At 33.3% G+C, this 19,771-nt stretch overlaps 3 protein-coding genes across 9 annotated transcripts; all 3 read left to right on the forward strand.

Moving 5' to 3' along the window:
• The first annotated feature begins 475 nt into the window (after positions 1-475).
• LOC8279175 (peptide methionine sulfoxide reductase B5) lies at positions 476-3,288 on the forward strand. Of its 2 annotated transcripts, none has more exons than XM_048375961.1 (3): positions 476-892; positions 2,662-2,818; positions 2,939-3,288. In XM_048375961.1, the coding sequence occupies exons 1-3, from the start codon at positions 564-566 to the stop codon at positions 2,990-2,992; spliced, it is 540 nt and encodes a 179-aa protein (XP_048231918.1). In that variant the 5' UTR covers positions 476-563; the 3' UTR covers positions 2,993-3,288. The 2 variants fall into 2 exon arrangements, with proteins under 2 accessions (XP_048231918.1, XP_002518306.2); XM_002518260.4 differs by having other exon boundaries at positions 482-892; positions 2,935-3,288.
• Positions 3,289-4,322: 1,034 nt separating this feature from the next.
• LOC8279174 (K(+) efflux antiporter 3, chloroplastic) lies at positions 4,323-11,698 on the forward strand. 3 transcript variants are annotated; one of them, XM_002518259.4, is made up of 19 exons: positions 4,325-4,961; positions 5,630-6,019; positions 6,161-6,262; positions 6,770-6,850; positions 7,128-7,229; positions 7,497-7,574; positions 7,761-7,829; positions 7,997-8,047; positions 8,163-8,276; positions 8,379-8,480; positions 8,562-8,696; positions 8,883-9,064; positions 9,160-9,295; positions 9,641-9,712; positions 9,797-9,898; positions 10,308-10,469; positions 10,710-10,799; positions 10,895-11,056; positions 11,190-11,698. In XM_002518259.4, exons 1-19 carry the CDS (start codon positions 4,902-4,904, stop codon positions 11,445-11,447), a joined length of 2,448 nt encoding a protein of 815 aa, XP_002518305.3. In that variant the 5' UTR covers positions 4,325-4,901; the 3' UTR covers positions 11,448-11,698. The 3 variants fall into 3 exon arrangements, with proteins under 3 accessions (XP_048231882.1, XP_002518305.3, XP_025012959.2); XM_025157191.2 differs by having other exon boundaries at positions 4,328-4,923; XM_048375925.1 differs by lacking the exon at positions 9,641-9,712 and having other exon boundaries at positions 4,323-4,961.
• Positions 11,699-14,261: 2,563 nt separating this feature from the next.
• Positions 14,262-19,563, forward strand: LOC8279173 (L-galactose dehydrogenase). 4 transcript variants are annotated; one of them, XM_048375712.1, is made up of 7 exons: positions 14,262-14,421; positions 14,527-14,720; positions 15,614-15,842; positions 15,969-16,268; positions 16,862-16,990; positions 18,236-18,412; positions 19,158-19,563. In XM_048375712.1, exons 2-6 carry the CDS (start codon positions 14,539-14,541, stop codon positions 18,365-18,367), a joined length of 972 nt encoding a protein of 323 aa, XP_048231669.1. In that variant the 5' UTR covers positions 14,262-14,421; positions 14,527-14,538; the 3' UTR covers positions 18,368-18,412; positions 19,158-19,563. The 4 variants fall into 4 exon arrangements, with proteins under 4 accessions (XP_048231669.1, XP_002518304.2, XP_015574152.2 ...); XM_002518258.4 differs by having other exon boundaries at positions 19,176-19,563; XM_015718666.3 differs by having other exon boundaries at positions 19,182-19,563.
• The last annotated feature ends 208 nt before the right edge of the window (positions 19,564-19,771 follow it).

Raw genomic sequence — 19,771 nt, forward strand, 5'->3', positions numbered from 1 at the left:
TATTAGTGCTAGTTGTTAACAATGACGTTGCTAGAGAATAATTTATTTTTATGAATTTAATTATATTTATATTTAAAAAAATCAGATAAATTAAATTTTAAATATTTTTTATTTTTAATTTTAATATTTTAAATTATAAAAAAGGATCTAAATAACCTATTCATGCATTTAGTCTCCTTAGTGGTGTTCACATGCAAGAAAAGATGGACTTAAAATGACAAGTATCAGGCTAAAATGACCCAAAAAGGTCTGGCCTCAAAATTTAGGGGCCTATTGGAATCTTATTCCAAGATGAAAATATTATGAGCTATCAAATCCAATGAAATAATTGGCTTCAGCAACTTTGCATACCAGAAGAAACTAATCCTAAAAAAATTCTCTTCTTTTTTTCTTTTTCCAATATTTAAATAATAATATTTTAAATAAAAGGAAAGGAAATTTAAAAAGTAGGTAGTAGAAAAAACCTCACTCACTTTGAACCGGTCAAAACTTCAAACAGAAAGAAAGCTAAACTAAAAAAAGAAACAATATCCAAAACCTTATCTCTTTCTTATTTTTCCCTGATGACAGGCTTCGCCAATAACATCCTCAAAACCTCACCTTTTTCATCAACAAAAACCATTCTCGCCGCTGCAAAACCCACTTTCTCCAGGCTTCTTTCGCCGCTTCCAGACTCCTTTAACAAGACCCGTTTCAGAGTTTCACCACCCAAACTCATAACTAACTCCGTTTCTGTTTCTGTTTTTGCTGGGTCTGTTTCCTGGAAAAGCCGTACCTGTCGTGCTCGGTTCATAGCCATGGCTGCTCCTGGTTCCCTGCAGAAGCCAGAGGAAGATTGGCGTGCGATTTTGTCTCCAGAACAGTTTCGGATTTTGAGGCAGAAAGGCACCGAGTAAGATTTTATTTTTGTATGATTTTTGTTGCTCTTCTTTTTCTATTTTCACAAAAAATTTGTTCTTAGTTTAAGGACTCGAACTATTATTGGTATTTAAATTAATTCAGTTTTGTTCAGTTGAATTTTTGTTGTTCGCGGAATATGTTGAATTTATTTTTCAATTTAATTTCTTTATGGATATTGTTGATGGGTCTGTCCCGGGGATTCTGAGTATTAGAATAACAAGAATACAATGGGATATTAATTTTGTAAGAAATTTACAGGGATAATGTGGGTATGAGGTACAAAGGATTTGCATAATCTTTGGGATTCCTATATGGAACGCAATATATATGAGGAAAGCTTGGAAGTTTCTTGTGAAAATTTTTATTTTACACCAGGAAAATGGTCATCTTGATATGTTATGCGTGTTGAATAGCTTAAATTACTGAGAAAAATCAGTTTCTGCAGTCGAGATGTCTTATGATAAATGTTTGTGTATGTCCATTATTATAGGGGTATGGGGTTCGAGACAAAGAAAGATCAAGGCAGCATATCAGTTTTTCCTTTATACTTTACTTGGATCTGTTTTTATGCTATTAGCTATTCTCTTGATTCTTCTCCAAACAGGAACCACCGATTTACAAATATCATTAACCCCGGACCTGTTCTAAAAAAGTCGAGGCATTTCGAATTGTTTGTTGACACGGACAAAGTCAAGGAAAACCTCTGAAATTATTCCAATATTCAAGAACTTAAATTTCAATATGGGAGTATTGCTACATATGTTTGAATCTGGAATAGGTGTGACAGATATGCCACCAAAATGAAAAACCTTCATATGATGAGAAGGGGAAAAAAGGGTTGGATCATCTCTACTGCATATTTGGAATCTTAAGCAGGAGGTTCGTGTTTGACAACTAAAGGCTAGATTGACAGAAGTAGCCTGTTAATTGGGACTGGTTACAAAAAATTTCCTTGTGTCATTTGCCTCCATTTGGACAATGGGAACACAATATAGCTCCATTCAGAAAAGAATACAATATATCTGCTGATTTCACAATTAACTATACTATGGTTACCTACTTTCTATTCAAATGTTTTTTCAAAAGCTGGAGATCTCGTGATCTTTTGTTAAAGGTTGAATAGAATTCTGCATCAGCGACTAGATCTAGTTATCTCTGCTGTGTTTCAGTTGACAAATGTTCACCTGCTGCTATGGTTGAAATCATAGTGACCTATCACCTATGAATTGTACCATCTTGATGTTGCTAACAGCCTAACATGGGTACATAATATGCGGTCATTGCCGTGACTGCCAGGTTGAAGAGGGAGAAGAATGAGAAGGTGATAAAGGAATAAGATAAAGAAGATAAGAGTTTGTTGTCATCAGGAATTAAAAAGCCCAATTTTATTAGTTTGTCAATATATTACCTATTACTGGTTGATATAGGTATAGATAGCAAAGAGAACTTTAATAGCAGGATGATGTCCAATTAATTGCTATCTTTCGATTCACCTATGATCCTTGTATGTTTTTTTCGAAGCTTAACAGGTATTCAGAATCAGAATTTATAGCCTGATGGGTTTAACAATTGGTAAAGTTTTCAAGTGTTTCTGCATTGATTTCTAAAAGGTTGTGGACTAGAGATATAGTTTCATATTGCTTCATTCTGCTCATCTGAAATTTATGTTACTGGGATACAATTGCAGCTTGCTGAGCTACCTTTCATTCAGATCTATTGCATTGACACTGAAAACTTTTTAAATCTGTTGATGCTATACAGGTATCCAGGCACAGGGGAATATGATAAGTTTTATGAAGAGGGTGTCTACAACTGTGCAGGATGTGGGACTCCTCTCTATAGATCCACAACCAAATTTAATTCTGGTTGTGGTTGGCCAGCTTTTTACGAGGGTCTCCCTGGAGCCATAAATCGCACTGTAAGCTTCTTCCCTTGTTCTTCTTGTCCCCATTCTGCTGCAATTGGTCTTTGAGAACTTGTAGCAACTTATTTCCAAAGATATATTGACAAGATTGTTATATATTGTGTTATCAGCCAGACCCAGATGGCAGGAGGATTGAAATTACATGCGCAGCTTGTGGTGGACATCTAGGGCATGTTTTTAAAGGTGAAGGATTTCCGACTCCCACGAACGAGCGCCACTGTGTCAATAGTATATCACTCAAGTTTTTCCCTGCAAATTCTTAGCAACCGTAGTTTATCATAGTGTTAACATTTGTTCAAAATGATATAAACATGGTAAAAATGTCATGTTTACTGGAATAATTTGTTACCAGCAAAAGCAGATACTATATTTATTGATCATAGTGGCATCTTTAGTATGTGCAAATTGCTTTACTTGGACATAAGATCAGAGTTTTGGAATAAAGAATCGCTGCTGTGCTGCAAGGTGCTTCTTAGGTTCTATTTTGTATGTTCTGAAAAATAATTAATAAGAAAAGAGAATCTCTTTCTTCTCTTTGCATTTCTTGGCAGTCCCAAATTCGGATTGGGATGGTGTCTTTGAATTGACACCAGAAACAGAAACAGAAACAGAAAAGATTGACAGACATTTGGCAAGCTATTGATTTGTTAGTCAATTCAACAGTATATCTTCATTGGAAATACATGTATACTTAAAGTTGAGTTAATTCCACAGTAGATCTTTATATATGATGAGTATTGATTTCTGCCGCAAATAGAGGTGCCGGCCTCTTGTTTATGATTTCATATTCCAAAGGAGTATTGGCATATATTAGTGGATTGGCGTGTAAGTGGCTTGAAGAAAGTAAAAAGAAAGAACATATATATGACTCTGGCTAGCACAAAATAGTCCAATATTTTTCTACTTGGTTGTGGCATATAATTTGGAACTAGCCAAGGGTGGTTTGAACTGGAAACCGGCTCGAAATCAGTTTGATCAAATTCTGAATCATTCCTAATCAATAGTTTCAATTCATAAATTTGCATAAAACTATCGGAGAAGCTCGGTTAAGGTTTACTATCCTATTGAATCTAAAACAAGCCCGAACTTGAATATAAAATACAGTTTAGTGCGATATAGATAGACAATTTGAAACGGTTCAATTTTTAAATATAAAAATATATATGAAATTCTATATTCCTTATAAAGTTAACAATTTCATATGTTTACTAGCAGTTTAATAAAATCTAAGGAGGCAATAATAATTGATAATCCCATTCAATTAGTTGCCTTAAGAGGTTTTTTTTTCAAGCTAATAGCTAGATTAAAATATTCTTAAATAAAAATTTGGTCAGCAAAATGAATATTACTATGTCAAAAACATCTAATAAAAATCCAAAAAAGATTTATTTCATTCTGATATATTTTTAGATTAAATACATTCTAAATATAGTTTTTAATTTTAAATTAGAATTGAAATTTTTATCATTAAATTTATGAGAAAGTTGAACGATACATGCATAAGTTTTGTAAAATTATGAGGCATATGGAAAAAAAAGAAACTATAAAATTGGATAAATAATTAATAAGTTAGTGAAATTAATAGAATTATTCATTCAATTTTAAAAAAATAAAAAGAAAAAACAATTATACTATATATTAAGTTTCCTTGCGCCATGAAAATAATAATATTAAAAAGAAGTTTCCTTATGGATAATCCCAGTCAGCATCACCAATCTCCCACGTGGACGTTACATTTGCTATTCAGAGAGAAAAAGAAAATCAAGAACCAGTTGGAAGCATTTAAGAGCTCCAAAGTTCTTGGCTTCTTGCAGAGACGTTCCCATTTCCTCTTCCACAAAGCAGTTTCTTATACACAAATTACAAAGGAAGAAAGAAAACCCTTCATGAGTTTGTGGCTGCTTGTGGTCCTTTCCTTTTTGTCTCTCCACAAATATATAAGCCACTTAAAAAAAAAAAATAGTAATATAAAAATCTAGTCTTTGGATTGGAAGCTTTTGGGGGGTTTAATCAAGAAAATAACAAATGCTTTTGAGCTTTGAGCTTGACAAAGCTCATCTGTTCAGTTCTTGATCTCATGATTACAACTATTACTACTAGTATGTTGGATTCTATCACTTTTTCTCATATTCCCAAGGTGATTTTTTCCTTTATTCTTCTGTCTGCTTTTGTAATTTGGGTATCTTGAAAATGAACTATTATGTGTAGTCGTCTTTGTTTCAGAGGGATAAGTTTTCATGTGCATATATTAATGGGTACTTGATCTCTATGCTAGTTTTGATTTGGTTTAATATTTATTCTGCATTTTTTTGGAGTAACTTCCCTCAAAACTTGTTATTTCTGATTTTGGCTAGAAATTGGATTTGAAAATTCAAGCTTCCAAGATCTGTATTGAAAGATTTGCATGATAATAACTGCTTAAAATTATATTTTTAGTTTCTTGATTATTTTTTTTGTCTTAGAATTTATTTCTGTTCGGTCTGAAGTTTGCTTCACACTTTCAAATTATACTCAAAGTTGGGCAAAATCGTTTCAATCTCCTCAAAATGAATATACACAGCACTTTTTTTTGTTTATAGACACATTACAACAAATTGCTAAATACTTAACTGGTTGAGAACCAATCACATACACCTTGAATTGCTGCTTCTGTGTTGTGGGATTAAATTTTTTTGATAGTTCTTGTAATTGAAGGCACTTTTCTATTATAGTTTTAGTAGAACAATGTACTTTTTTATATTTCATATTCTTTGACGAAACACGGTTATTTGATGCTATCTATTTCATTTCTTTGCTACTCTGCAGGGACATGATATCACCAAACAAAGAAGTCCTATTAGGGCTTTCTCAAGTGATATATCACATCTTTATGTACATTGTTTTAAAACTTCATATGCCCCAAAGCAGCAAATGCATGTGCCTTCACGTGCTTTGAGTTGCGGGATAATTCATTGCTCTTTTCTTTCGGGCAAAATCTTTGAAGGCAGACCTTTGTTATCTTCCTCAGTGCTTGGCGGGGAAGGATTCAGCCTATCCAAACACAGATTGCGCCATTTGAAAAGATCCCGAATACATGCATCTGTAGATGTTGCTAGTGCTGTTGATGCTATCAATGATTTAGGAATGGATACTTTGACATTCTTAGCTGTCACTGTTGTGGTTGTTCCTGTGTTCAAGATACTTAGAGCTAGCCCTGTAAGAATAATTTTCATAGTTTCAAATGTTAATTCATCTATTATTATTTTTTTCCCACTTGATATTGCTTGCAGAAAGCATGAATGTAAACACTCATTCTGTTATATATCAGATGATAATATAACATGCTTATTGTTTCAGATACTCGGTTTCTTCTTTGCTGGCGTCGTGCTAAATCAATTTGGTCTCATTAGAAATCTCACAGATGTCAAGGTTCTGTCTGAATGGGGGATCCTCTTCTTGGTGAGTATGGTCACTTAAAATTATTAATATCCCGTTTCTGCAGCCTTTTTTTTTTTTCTGTTGCAGTTGTGATCCCTATCTCCACATTGTTCATTTAGCAATGGGGAACAATTAACACTGGACCAGATCAAAATCAGTAATACTTAACAGAATGATATTAATTTGTGATTTCCTGGTTGACCATACTTCCTCAGACATGCCTTTTTGGTTTTTTTATTATATTACAAAAATCTTTCTATCCCTGTTGGTCTAGATGAGACCTCAATTTAAGAATATCAAGCAAAGGCCTTTTGGCCAGTCCAAAAGAGAGAAAAAAGAAAAAAGAAAGAATAGGCAATTGAAACTCTTTTACAAAAAAGGAAAAACAAAAAAGAAAGCAACAGGCTGTTTCTTTATATATTTTCCTTGGATAAGTATATTATGAATTGTGATATTGACATTTGGTTCTATTCATCATATGCATCAAAGATGATTCTTACATTTTAAGTTGGTACACATTCCTTTCAGCTGTTTGAGATGGGCTTGGAGCTCTCGCTTGCACGTCTTAAAGCTCTTGCAAAATTTGCCTTCGGAATGGGATTAACTCAGGTATAGTATTCAAATAGTGTGGTCAGATTGGCTTTGGAAAATGGCCTGGTACATGCCTTTACCTAGTTATCTAGTGTGTTTATGAAACTAATCTGGGCAGCTAGGAATGGGATAACAGTGTATAACATTGTTGCTTCAGTATTATATGCAATTGCTATAATATAACTTTCGCAAACTCTTTTGTGAGCTTAACAATATGCAAAATTTAGTTTCTGTAGTCCTTGAAATTCCTTCAATTTTGCTTTTTTTGTTCAGTTTTTCTTCCCTTCTTTTGAAGGTTATATTATCCACTCTAGCTTTCACGGCATTTGAACTTCCCCCTAATGGTGCTATTGGAACAAGAATTTTGGAGTTCCTTTTCCATTCCAGGTCTGATTTGGTGAGTACTATGCTATGTAGACATCCCTAGTCCTCTTTGCATATGATCACTAAGAATTTTGTAACTATAACCATTCTGTATTTAAATTTTTGGACTCAGATTGAATATTACATTTAAGCCCAATGCCAAAACTTCTTTTTATCTCAGGCATTGATGTGCTTATAAAGCAGTCTTGCTGCTCAAAGATTTGTGATTAAAGTTATTTTGCATGCATTCTGTAACTAGCGTTGTCTCTGTTTTAAGATATCTTCTCTAATTAAATTCCAGGTGAACATCAGAAGCATTGATGAGGCTGTCGTTATTGGTGCTGCTCTTTCTCTGTCTTCATCGGCCTTTGTTCTTCAGGTACCCTCATTGTTATTTTATACCTGATGTTTTAAGTCACATAACAAGTTTGTTTCCAAATCTGATATCGACTCTTTGCGTCAGATTGTTTGTTAATAGTTATTTTTGTGCATATAATATGCTTCTGTCTTGAGATCTACTCAAATTGGATGAAGCATCTTAGAGCTTATCAATCATAATATGTAGCTTCTTGCAGAGAAGGGTGAGCTCCCAACAAGATTTGGCTCTGCAACTCTGGGAATTCTTCTTCTGCAGGTATCTTTCTACCTCATGCTTATCCTCACCTTTTGTTATTACATGGTTGATTTTGCTGCATGTTTTTAGTACTTCCTTTTGTGGATTTCGTTTGGTCTTCATGTAAAGGGGAGAGCAAATTTGGATGTCAATAACCCTTTTGGAACCTCACTATTTGGTGTTTTCAGGATATAGCAGTTGTTCCTCTCTTAGTCATCCTTCCTGTGCTTGAGAGCCAGGTATGCCAAAACTCACTTATTTAACTTTTTGCAAGAAGTATAAGTTTACTACTTTTCCCCTTTTTTGAGAAAAATCCGTTCCTATATGTTTTATGCTTTTCGTTTTCTTTTGAAGAATCTCATTGAGGAAAGTATCTGGCCAATGCTTGCTAAAGAAAGTTTAAAGGCTTTAGGTGGACTTGGATTACTTTCTCTTGGAGGAAAATACATTCTGAGGCGAGTTTTTGAGGTATTACTAATTTGTTTTTAGTTAAATACTTTTGAAAGAGGTTCTGGTCCATAGATTAGAGAATGTTTTTCCAGTTTGCAGACACTAAATTTAGTTATTCAGGTTGTTGCAGAAACAAGGAGCTCGGAGGCCTTCATTGCTCTGTGTCTGCTAACTGTAACTGGGACTTCGCTTAGTACACAGATGTTGGGCTTTAGTGACACAGTTAGAGCCTCTCTTACCAGTGATAAAGAATGATTATTGTTGATAGTTCTTTCAATTTCACAATTTGATTTCATTATGCAGCTTGGAGCATTTTTAGCTGGGGCATTATTGGCAGAAACAAATTTCCGGACACAAATAGAAGCCGACATAAGGCCATTTAGAGGCTTACTTCTTGGGTTATTTTTTGTGACAACAGGCACCTCCATTGACATGCAGGTACGTTCACATCTTTTACTAAGTGGTTCTGCTGCGTAGGGAAAAAGGGTTGAGAAGTGATCATTACTTTGACTCAAGTTTCCAGAGTTCTGTATAATGTGGAACATTTGATACTTCAAATATAATTGACCAATCATCATGATTACCAAATTATGGCCTACAAGTCCTTTTCTTTTTCCTATGCAGCTTCTTTTCCGAGAGTGGCCAAATGTACTGTCACTCTTGGCAGGTTTAATCGTCATCAAGACCTTGATTATAAGTGCAATAGGTCCCCGAGTTGGACTCACCATACGAGAAAGTGTAAGAATAGGTTTTCTACTATCACAAGGAGGCGAGTTTGCATTTGTAGTTTTTTCTCTAGCTAACAGGTTGGTTTTAAGTTTTGACAGTGTTGTACTCACAATATAATTAACATTCTGCATTGGTTCTGGTTACGAGGACATCTTTACCTTTTTGGAAGCAGGCTTGGTGTGCTGCCCCTTGAGCTTAATAAGTTGCTAATTATTGTCGTCGTATTGTCAATGGCATTGACCCCATTGCTTAATGAAGTTGGAAGAAGAGCTGCTGATTTCATTGATGACAAATTTGATAAAGAAGATGTATGTTCCTCCTCTAAATTTTCTGTTCTCAAGTTTTAGCATCCTGGTCATCTAATATGGTAGGACTAAGTCCTCAGAAAATTACTTCGATACATCTGAAATGGCATAACCTGTACCAATTACATTTTTAGATGCTTAACTGTTTCATAATTGTAGATCTTGTAAAACATTCGAATGTTGTGTAGAGAAGTTAGTATTGCGTGATGTATTTAGTATTGCATGGGGTATGACATTGGAACTACTTAGACCAGTCTATTTGCTCTTTTCCCCACTCTTTTACTTTCATTATGGGAATATGTTTTCATGTGATACTTCTTAATATGCCTCAAATCGGGGATATTCCAGAAAGCAGCTGAGTTGGTGAACTTTGATGGTAGTGAACCTGTTATAATCCTTGGATTTGGACAAATGGGCCAGGTACATCATATTTGATGAAGAGAACAACCACTTTGGTTGTGCTATAGCTTAATGACCCGTATGTTTTCATTTTTCTGCTTACAGGTCTTGGCCAATTTCTTATCCGCTCCATTAGCTTCTGGAATAGATGCAGACTTGGCTGGATGGCCTTATGTGGCTTTTGATCTGAACCCTTCCGTGGTGAAGGTCAGATCTTTTACTTTTAACTTTCAAAATCGAATTAAGTTGTACAAAGTTGTTCAAATACATTTTCATTATTACAAATTTTGATATTCAAGAACAAGTTCTTGGACAAATTTTTCTTTTTACATAATCAAGGGAAATCAAATATAATAAATTTGACACTATTGCCAACTGATTTTTATAACGTGTACAAACATATTACACCAATTTCTTTCAGTTACTAAAACAACATTTATGTGGAGGACTTTTTTCGATTTTCAATAAGATTTAATGAAGTTTACTGCAACAATGAAATTTTTCTTTTACTACCTTGTGCTATAATGTTAGTTAGGTCTTTGCTGTTTGGCAAATGTGCTTTCAAGCATTCATAAAATTTTGCAATGTTTAAACTAGATATATATTCCATTCACAGGCATCTCGGAGACTTGGTTTTCCAGTCTTGTATGGAGATGGATCACGTCCAGCAGTATTACAAACTGCTGGCATCTCTTCTCCGAAGGCTTTCATGATCATGCATACTGGAAAAAAGAGGACAATAGAAGCTGTTCAAAGGCTTCGGCTTGCTTTCCCTGGAGTAATTTTCTCTCTCTTTCTCAGTAGTGAGTCTGTGGCAAATGAGATATCGTATATGTATACAAAAATGCTGCTGGACTAGTACGAATCCTTCCTTTTCCTACGGTTAGACATTGCCAAGTCAAACAGAAGAAACATATGAAGCTCCCCATCCGTGATTAAGGAAGCTGTGTTTTGTTTTCTCTTTTATCCTGTTGTTCTCTTGATTGTGATGATATTTATGGTTAATTCTCCATGACAGATTCCAATTTATGCTAGAGCTCAAGATCTCGTACATCTTTTAGATCTGAAGAAAGCAGGCGCAACAGATGCTATTCTAGAAAATGCGGAGGTATTATAAATTCTTTCCTTTGTCTCGGTTTGATTGTATCATCTGTTGGATATCCAAGAAAAAGTTGCGCATCCGTAAGTATTCTATACATGCAGACAAGTTTGCAGCTTGGCTCTAGGCTTTTGAAAGGACTTGGTGTCATGTCTGATGATGTGGACTTTGTGAGTCAGCTTGTCCGAGACTCCATGGAGTTGCAAGCTCAAGATACTCTTAGCAAAACCGATGACCGAGGACTTAACGTTATGAAACCATTGCAGGTAAAATACATACAAGTCATAGGAAACTTACAAAACAAATTTAGTTTGTGATCATCAGGTTTAAGGAGTTTAAAATCTTTAATGTTCACAACCATAGAATCCCTGAAATAAGTATTGGTTTTTCACATGTAAGGTAAGAGTTGTTGACTCGGTTGCGACCCAAGTACCTCCGCCACCATCATCACCTCAAGACAAATTATCAAGAAGAGAACAGATGGACGATAGAACTCATATCTTGAGGTCTCGAGAGGAAACTAGTCATATGGATGACAGTGGGTTGCAACAATCAGACGATCATGACAAGGGTGTTATATATTGTGAACTAAATACAGAGAACGGTTTTCTAGGTAAAGCTGATGATGCTGCACCAGAGAATCAGAGTCTTGCATGACAACTGCTGAAGATGTATAGACTTCAATTTCCATCTCATCTAATGTTTTTAAAACATGATCAATTTTGTTGCTGGAACTAACATTTGGGAAAAGAACAAACTGAAACTTTGAGAAACGTCAGCTGGATTAGTAGTTTTAGTAGAACTACAATGCTCTTTACAAGGTTCCAATTCTTTAAAAAACCACACCGTGTATATTGTTTATGTTGATAAATTGATTAGGAATGAAAATATCTCTTTTCCTGCTTTCACTTTTCTTGAAATTTTTTATTGGAGCCATATATCAGATGAAAGTGATGCCCAAGTAAGCAGAGCAGAGGAGCTGCTTTCTATTGTGAGAATGAAGTTGTGATTGATGCTCTAGTCATTCTCCATATTTCTTGTTAGTTCATACCCATTTACCAGTTTGTACACACAAGTAATTGATGCTCTAGTCATTCTCCATATTTCTTACTTGTTCTTATTTTCCAAGTTTATTCCAGTCAGGTTCCTGATTCCTTTAGGTTGAAGTGTTTTTACATTTGGAGACCTAATGTCATTCATTTCTTTGACTAGCTAAACCTAAATAATGGAAACCTGAAATCAGTTTTCTTTACAAGAACTCGAGCCTTACGTACTCACCATTAATCAAAACAGAGAAAACAACATCTTTTTCTTCAATATCAACATATCATGGGAGCAATCAGGAAAAAGAAAAGTCTATTTAGAATGGATCCTCTGTTTATCATCTTGAAGATACTCTATTTATTATAATTTTGTTGAATGAAGAGATGGAAAATGAAATTGATCGACTATGTAAAATGGCTTAAATGTTAACCAATCCTCAAACTTGTTGGCAATTGGCAATTGACTTAAAAATTAACTTTGTAACCTTAGCTTATTAAAACAGTTAGAATAACTTCTAATTGAATTTAAAAATGAAAGTTCAAACTGAATTTATTATCAATATTGTATTTGGTTGAGATGACTTTCAATAAATTTTATGAAATCCATTTGCAAATATAAAGTTTATGTGTTTGGTTGATAGGAAAGTTTATTTAATATTTTATATAATTATATTTTTGTATATAATTATATTTATAAAATTAGTTATAACTAAACTAAATTTTAATATAATAAATAGATGATCGAAATAAATTTCACATTAGTAATTAATATATATTATAAAATTGAAATACCCCTTTCAATTTTACCATTCTATTCTATTTTCTATCATTTCTCTCCATAAACTTTTACATATTGTAATTTTTTTCAACAAAATATTCATTTAATGAAATTGAATGTTATTATTTAACACATTGAACATAAAAAATATTTTACAAATAAAAATAATTTTTTAATAGATCTCAACCAAGCATGATATAATATTTACTAATTTATATAACTATAATAATAATTTAGTTTTGGAGAAAGGGTCAGATATCCTCCAAAACTTGTATGAAATGTCAAATAAGTCATATTTTAACTTTTCTACCAAATAGGCCTGCAACTTCTTTTTTGGGGCCAATTAAAATTCTTACTAAAATAAAATGATAACTAAATATAATTACAAAATTAGTAATTACATAATGCTACTAATTTATCATATGTATATATATAGATCTATTTTTTTTATTTTTTATGACTATTAAAATTATTAAAATAAAATAGCAATATTAAGTATTTAATAAATTAAAATATAATTAAATCCATTTATTCTCTTATAATATAATCTATTTATAATTAAATGAAGATACTTTTAACTTAATTATTTAAATCATAAAATTATTAATAATTATGCATTAGTATAAGTAAATAAATTAATATTACTAAATATTTATTAAAATAAAAAAATTAAATATAATAAAAATAATTAGATAATAACACTATTTTACTATGTATCTATTATCAGTTTTCTAATTATCTTTATAATTATTAAATTTTAAAGTTATATAAGTAGAATGATAATATTAAGTGTTATTAAAATAAAATAATAATTAAATAAAATTATATTTTATAATCTGATATTTTTTATTAGAATAAGATATTTTAAATTAAAAATTTATATTTAGAAAATTAATTTTTCAGTTAATTTAATTTATAACTTATAATATAAATAAAGAAAGTCAAATTTTTTTATAAAATTTATGTGACAAAATTCTATAAAGTCATATAATATTTTTTATGAGAAAATAACACGTGTCACATCCACGAAAATATTAACTATAGTATTTAATTTATCCTATTTCAATTTTAACAGGCAGAGCCATATAATCAATGATGAATCCAGCAGTCAGACTGAACCTGTAAAGAAGAAAAGAATTTGTTAAACTGCATCTTGCTCCATTTTTCAAATGGGTTTTGGGATGATGATGATAAACCCATATCATTGGAAAAAAAACTGAAATTTGTATCTTATAAGATAAAATAAAAGAAAATCATCCGTAAGAATGGAACAAAGTTAGTCAAAGAAAGGAAAAAGAAACAGAAAAGACTTTAAGTTAAGAAAGAGAAAAAAGAATGCAAGAGAGAAACCCATACTGAAGTTGAAGATGAAGATTCAATAGAAAGCTAAAAACTTGAAGTGTAAAGTTTGAGTACAGAAAAGGAAAACAAAAGAAGTAATGCAGGAAAGGGAGGGATATTAAAGAGAGAAACTAAAGAGAATTAAGTTTGTTTTGTTCATATGGGCTTCTATATACCAGTAAGTGTAATGTTGCAGTAGGGAGGTTCTGCTTGCAGGGAATTGTATGAAAGATGGTTGGACAAAAGGTGGTGAAAAAGAGAAGGGACAAAAATCAATTTAGCCCTTGAACTTATGCTGTGAGATAAAGAAGTCCGAAATGATGTTTCTTGACAAATAAAACCAAAACACGTATTTTCAAGTCAATTACAAAGTAAAATTAAAAGTTTGCAAGAGCCTGCGTTGTTTGATACAGCAAGAAGAAATATCCGAATATCTCCTGCACAGCAAGTTATCAATTGAGTGAAGCAGGTAAGCGAGTCATTTCCATTTAAATTCGACCATTTAATAACTTGTAATATCTGTCCAATATCATTGAACTTAAAACACTGATTCTGTAACTATAAAAAAATCAAGAATCCAAATCCAATGGCATCTCCACACCCAAATTTGGAGCTTAGAGCATTGGGTGACACTGGGTTGAAGCTGAGCTGTGTGGGTTTTGGAGCATCTCCTCTGGGTAGAGTCTTTGGTCCTGTCTCTGAAGATGATGCCATTGCCTCCGTCCGTGAAGCATTCCGTCTCGGCATCAATTTTTTTGACACCTCCCCGTATGTCCTTTGAATTCCTAGATTAGTTGTTTCGTTGTTGAGTGAAAGTATAATTTTGGAATAAAAAAATTTTAAGAGATTGTGATTCTTGAAGTTTTTAAGCTAATTGGATTTAGGTAGAATGTCTTTTTTTTTTATTATTCTTTTTACTAGTCAGAAATTGGAAATTTTGGATCTTTGTATTGCTGGAGAGTAAATGGATTTATGCGAAGTTGACTTTTTGAATGTGTTGTTTTATTTGAGTGCAAACTATGGCTAGAGTAGATAGTAAACCTAATTTGAATGATTGCATGAAAAGAGACTAAAGTGTTGAACTTTAAGTTAATTGGGTTTTGGTAGAATGTGTTTTTACTTGCAAGGACATGAGCGAATGAAAGAGAAATTTGAGTTTTTAGATCTATGTATTGCCTTGGATGTATATGGATTTTTGAATAAGTGACATTGTAATGTCTTTTGCACTATTTGATTGCAAGTTTTTGACCTGATAGAATGCCTATTTGAGCTCTTGAAAGAGAAGAGACTATAGTTTAGAAGTTCAGTTTTATATACTTAGATAAGCAATAAACTTCTTTCCTATACCTGTAATGCAAATTTAAGCTTGGTTGGGATATGTTTTTCATTTTCGATACCAAACACAGATTCCAAAGTTCTCCAGTTTTTAATTTTCTATTGCACTTTCTAGTAGTCATACTGACAGAAAAATCATGTGAGTGTTTCTGCTAAATTCACTTGTATTTCTGAGAAATTAACTAATATTGTTTTCCCTATAATCCATTATCTGTTGTCTCTTACCCGACTTCAACAGGTTATTTATAGATTAAGTTGTTAGTAATTGACCTTATTGGCACTCTGATTTTATTTCCTTATACTAACTTCTTATTCCAACTTTAAAGGTATTATGGAGGAACATTGTCAGAGAAGATGCTTGGTAAGGGACTCAAAGCCCTAGGAGTTCCCAGAGATCAATATATAGTGTCAACAAAATGTGGGCGTTATGTTGAGGGCTTTGATTTTAGTGCTGAGAGAGTAACTAAGAGCATTGATGAGAGTTTGGCAAGGTTGCAGTTGGACTATGTTGATATACTGCAATGCCACGATATTGAGTTTGGTTCTCTTGACCAGGTCATTAAGTAAATTCTGTTTCTTTTTATAATTGTTATTATCCAGATGTGTTTGGTTAGTTGATACTGGAAACATAATATGTTTTAAATATTCTCATGATTCTCCAATATTGCTTTCAATTGACAGATTGTGAATGAGACCATTCCTGCCCTTCAGAAACTAAAGGAGGCTGGGAAGATTCGTTTCATTGGTATAACTGGACTCCCATTAGGAGTTTTTACTTATGTGCTTGACCGAGTGCCGCCTGGAGCTGTTGATGTGATTCTATCATACTGCCACTACAGCATTAATGATTCAACGTTGGAGGATTTACTGCCTTACTTAAAGAGCAAAGGTGTAGGTATAATTAGTGCTTCACCACTTGCAATGGGGCTCCTTACAGAGACTGGCCCTCCTGAATGGCATCCAGCTTCTCCTGAACTAAAGGTGTACCTTATTCTTTTGAAATGATCTGTGATGTTTTCTTTCCATATCATTTTCTTAATTTGCATACTGCATAAACAAAGCAAATATAGTAAGCAAGATGTCTGGTTATCATTATTATCTCACCAAGAAATGAGCTTATGTCTATGTGCAAAGATGTTTTCAGCTGCTATGGTCAATCTTACAGCTCCCTTGATACAATAGGGAACTCATGATCTTGAAGATTGAATTCTGACATCATGTACAATTATCTTCTAAACAAAACTTTATAGTGATTATGAAAGTCTTTCACAATCTAGTACTAGGCAGCTAGAACTTGAATAGTATCCTTTTAAAGGATAAACAACTTTCACTTATTGATTTCCAATATCTGATATGATCTTCTATATGGTTCTTAACACATTTTGGGCCCAGGCAGACTATGTCAAATATTGAAAGACCATGGTTAGTTATGGGCCCTCTGCAGAGACTGCCATTTCATATATGATATATCTAATATTGAAGATACTGCCAAATACATTTGGTGTTTGTCACTCAAAAGATATAATTTCTTGCCTCAATTAAATTAATCACGATCATGTGTCTTTTGTCCCCAGTCTGCATGCCAAGCTGCTGCTGCACATTGTAAAGAGAAGGGCAAGAACATTTCTAAGTTGGCAATGCAATACAGTTTGTGGAACAAGGATATTGCTTCAGTGCTGGTTGGCATGAATTCTGTTAGCCAGGTCAGTATTCATACTTCACCTTTGCCACATTTTCTTTAATATACAAGCATTATTCAGTTTCATTTTTGGTGCATTTTTTTTCAACTACTTTTATTACAGTGGTCAGCCTTCTCTCCTTGGAAGCTAAAACTGCATAGTGAAATACTTTACTTCTCTAAGATTTTTAATTTCATTATGCAAAGATTCACTCGTCTGTTATCATGCTTCACATAATGAATATGATGTATTCATCTAAGTAATAGCAAATTTTAAAAATATATATATATAGATCCTGTTAAAACTAAAACAAGATGTGATTACTATGCAAGACTCATCAGAAAGACATCTTCGTCAAACCTGTCACTACTGGATTGAAGTATTGGTTGTGTATCTTACTATTTCTCTATGATTACTTCTAAAATCAAATTCATTATTATTGCTTGATTATAAGCTTTTGTCACAATGTTCACTTAGATAAGCTTCAACAACTATAAAACATCTGCTTATAATGGTATGGACTTGCCTATTGTTGCTAATTTATGATATGCTATAGGTTTGTTCATGTAAATACCATAAAAATGGCAGTGTGTTGCATGAGATTATGTTGTATTGCTTTTAACATCATCTATTTGTTACAATTTTTAAGCTTGAATCTTAGACTGTCTTTTCAAAAAGTCAAAAGAATTGAGAGAAGAGCAGATGCCTAATTCAATTAGTACTCATATTTACATGAACTATTGGCTTCTGATTTCTGCCACACATATTGGACGATGAAGGTTGAGTCTATAGCATGGGCAGTCCAGTTGAGGGCAATGACTAAACAAACCCACTATGTTTAGTTGATGAGGATTCTGTTTTGATCATATTCAATACTCTACTTATTCAAGAGATGCTGAAATTACTTTTACTTGGAGAGCTTGTATTTGCAGTCCTCCATAAATTCTAGATCAGTCACGCTAGCTTAAGCTGGTTTAATTTTTCTTTTAGTTAATCTAGTAATTACTAATAATAAATTGATAATACATATTTAGGATGTTCACTGGCTCCGATGTGAGAACTTTGATATGCAACAAAGTTGATAGATTACCACGTGATAACTTCCACGTACTGAATACTTAGTTATGAGCCAAAAAGATAAATAAATAAACAAAACAACATTAGTGGAGTGTTAAATGGCATAAATTATGCAAAACCAGTCCATTCCGAATTACTATAACACCCTTGGTATTTTGGCCTGTTAATGATACAAAGCTTTCTGATGACCAGGTTCAGGAGAATGTTGCTGCTGCAACTGAACTTGCTACATTTGGGAAGGATCAAGAAACACTACCTGAGATTGAAGCAATTCTGAGCCCTGTGAAGAATCAGACTTGGCCCAGTGGAATTCAACAGAGTTGATATCCTTGCTTTCCGTGGTGCCCTTTCCCAATTGTATTACTCAAGGTATGAATTGTCAATAGTAGGCTGGTTAGTTTGATGGGAGTTGCCATTCTGTTACAATTGTACCCACCAAGAGAAACAGCTGTTGATGGAAAAACAGGGTTCATCATTCTACGGATGGATCTGAGCTCAATAAATTGTATGATTTATGTAGTCTTTTGCATATCGCATCACCTCATGCCGCGACCAAGTTATTGACTGAAAACTTGGATTATTATTTCCATTTCAAGTTGTATTAAAACTGTAAATTTTCATGAACCAGCTTGTGCATAACATCATTTTTTTGCCTGCCTTTGTTAGGTGAAATGCTTGCTTTAGACTTGAAACTAGACAGTCTCTCTCGTCTATATATGTTCGGTAGCTGACTGTAGAAATTGGTAGGGTTGTCGCAGAACGAAGCAGATGCTAAACCTGATGGTAGGATGCTTCGTTTTGGTAAACATGGCTGGGCCTAAAGATTCTGGTTAGCCATTAACGCTTAAAGCAAACCTAAGGTTTCATGCTTAAACATAGAAAGATTACATGCTTTCTCTAATTGTTTGACATGGAATGCTAATTTGATTGGATCTTCTATGTAAATCCATGGCATACAAGGCTTTGCTTTTTGCCTTCTTTTTGTTTACAATTTTTGGTACCAATTGCTATTTGATTATGCCCATGTGTGGTGATAAATCCATGAAAACCATTACCATTGTCTAATTTGTAGGCGTTCATTTTCATTTTCTAACCTCTGTTCCATTTACTTCAGCAAATCTTTATCTTCTAGGTGCAGGTGGGTGCCATATTGTTTGCAAATCTTGATCTTCTTTAAAGGAATTAATGTCAAGCCAGGTTTGCTGTAAAAGGGTTTACAAGGAAACTCAGTGACTAGGAGGCTCCAGCTATTTATGGAGGAAAGCAATACTGGAGAAGAGATTGCAGATGAGGGAAGGATAGGATTGTTCATATACAATATGATGCACGAGACTGTTTTGTTAGAACTCGGAGGCACACTGGTTTCCTTTATTACTAAGGCACATGTGATTTGGTTTTTTTTTTTTTTTTGGAGAGCAAACAAAATCTAATGGAGGGATAAAAAAAGTGTGAAAAAGGGAATCAAAATACAGTGGTGACTGTAAAACTTTAAGGGTAATTGTAATTTGCTCTTTTCTTAATTGCTCCATGTCAGTGGAAATTAATCCCAAAATTGATTCAAAGAAAAATTAAAAAAAGAAAGTTATTATGATTTGCACCCTTTGGTACTAACCTAGAGCTCTGAGTATGCAATTGATTTTCACAAATTATAATAGGGTAAAGTACAACGAAAATGTTCTGATAATTTCTTTTTCTTTCTAAACAAATCTGCCTATATGATTTATTACA

The sequence above is a fragment of the Ricinus communis genome, chromosome 6 (genome assembly GCF_019578655.1).
Source record: "Ricinus communis isolate WT05 ecotype wild-type chromosome 6, ASM1957865v1, whole genome shotgun sequence".
In the NCBI taxonomy this organism is placed as follows: Eukaryota; Viridiplantae; Streptophyta; class Magnoliopsida; order Malpighiales; family Euphorbiaceae; genus Ricinus; species Ricinus communis.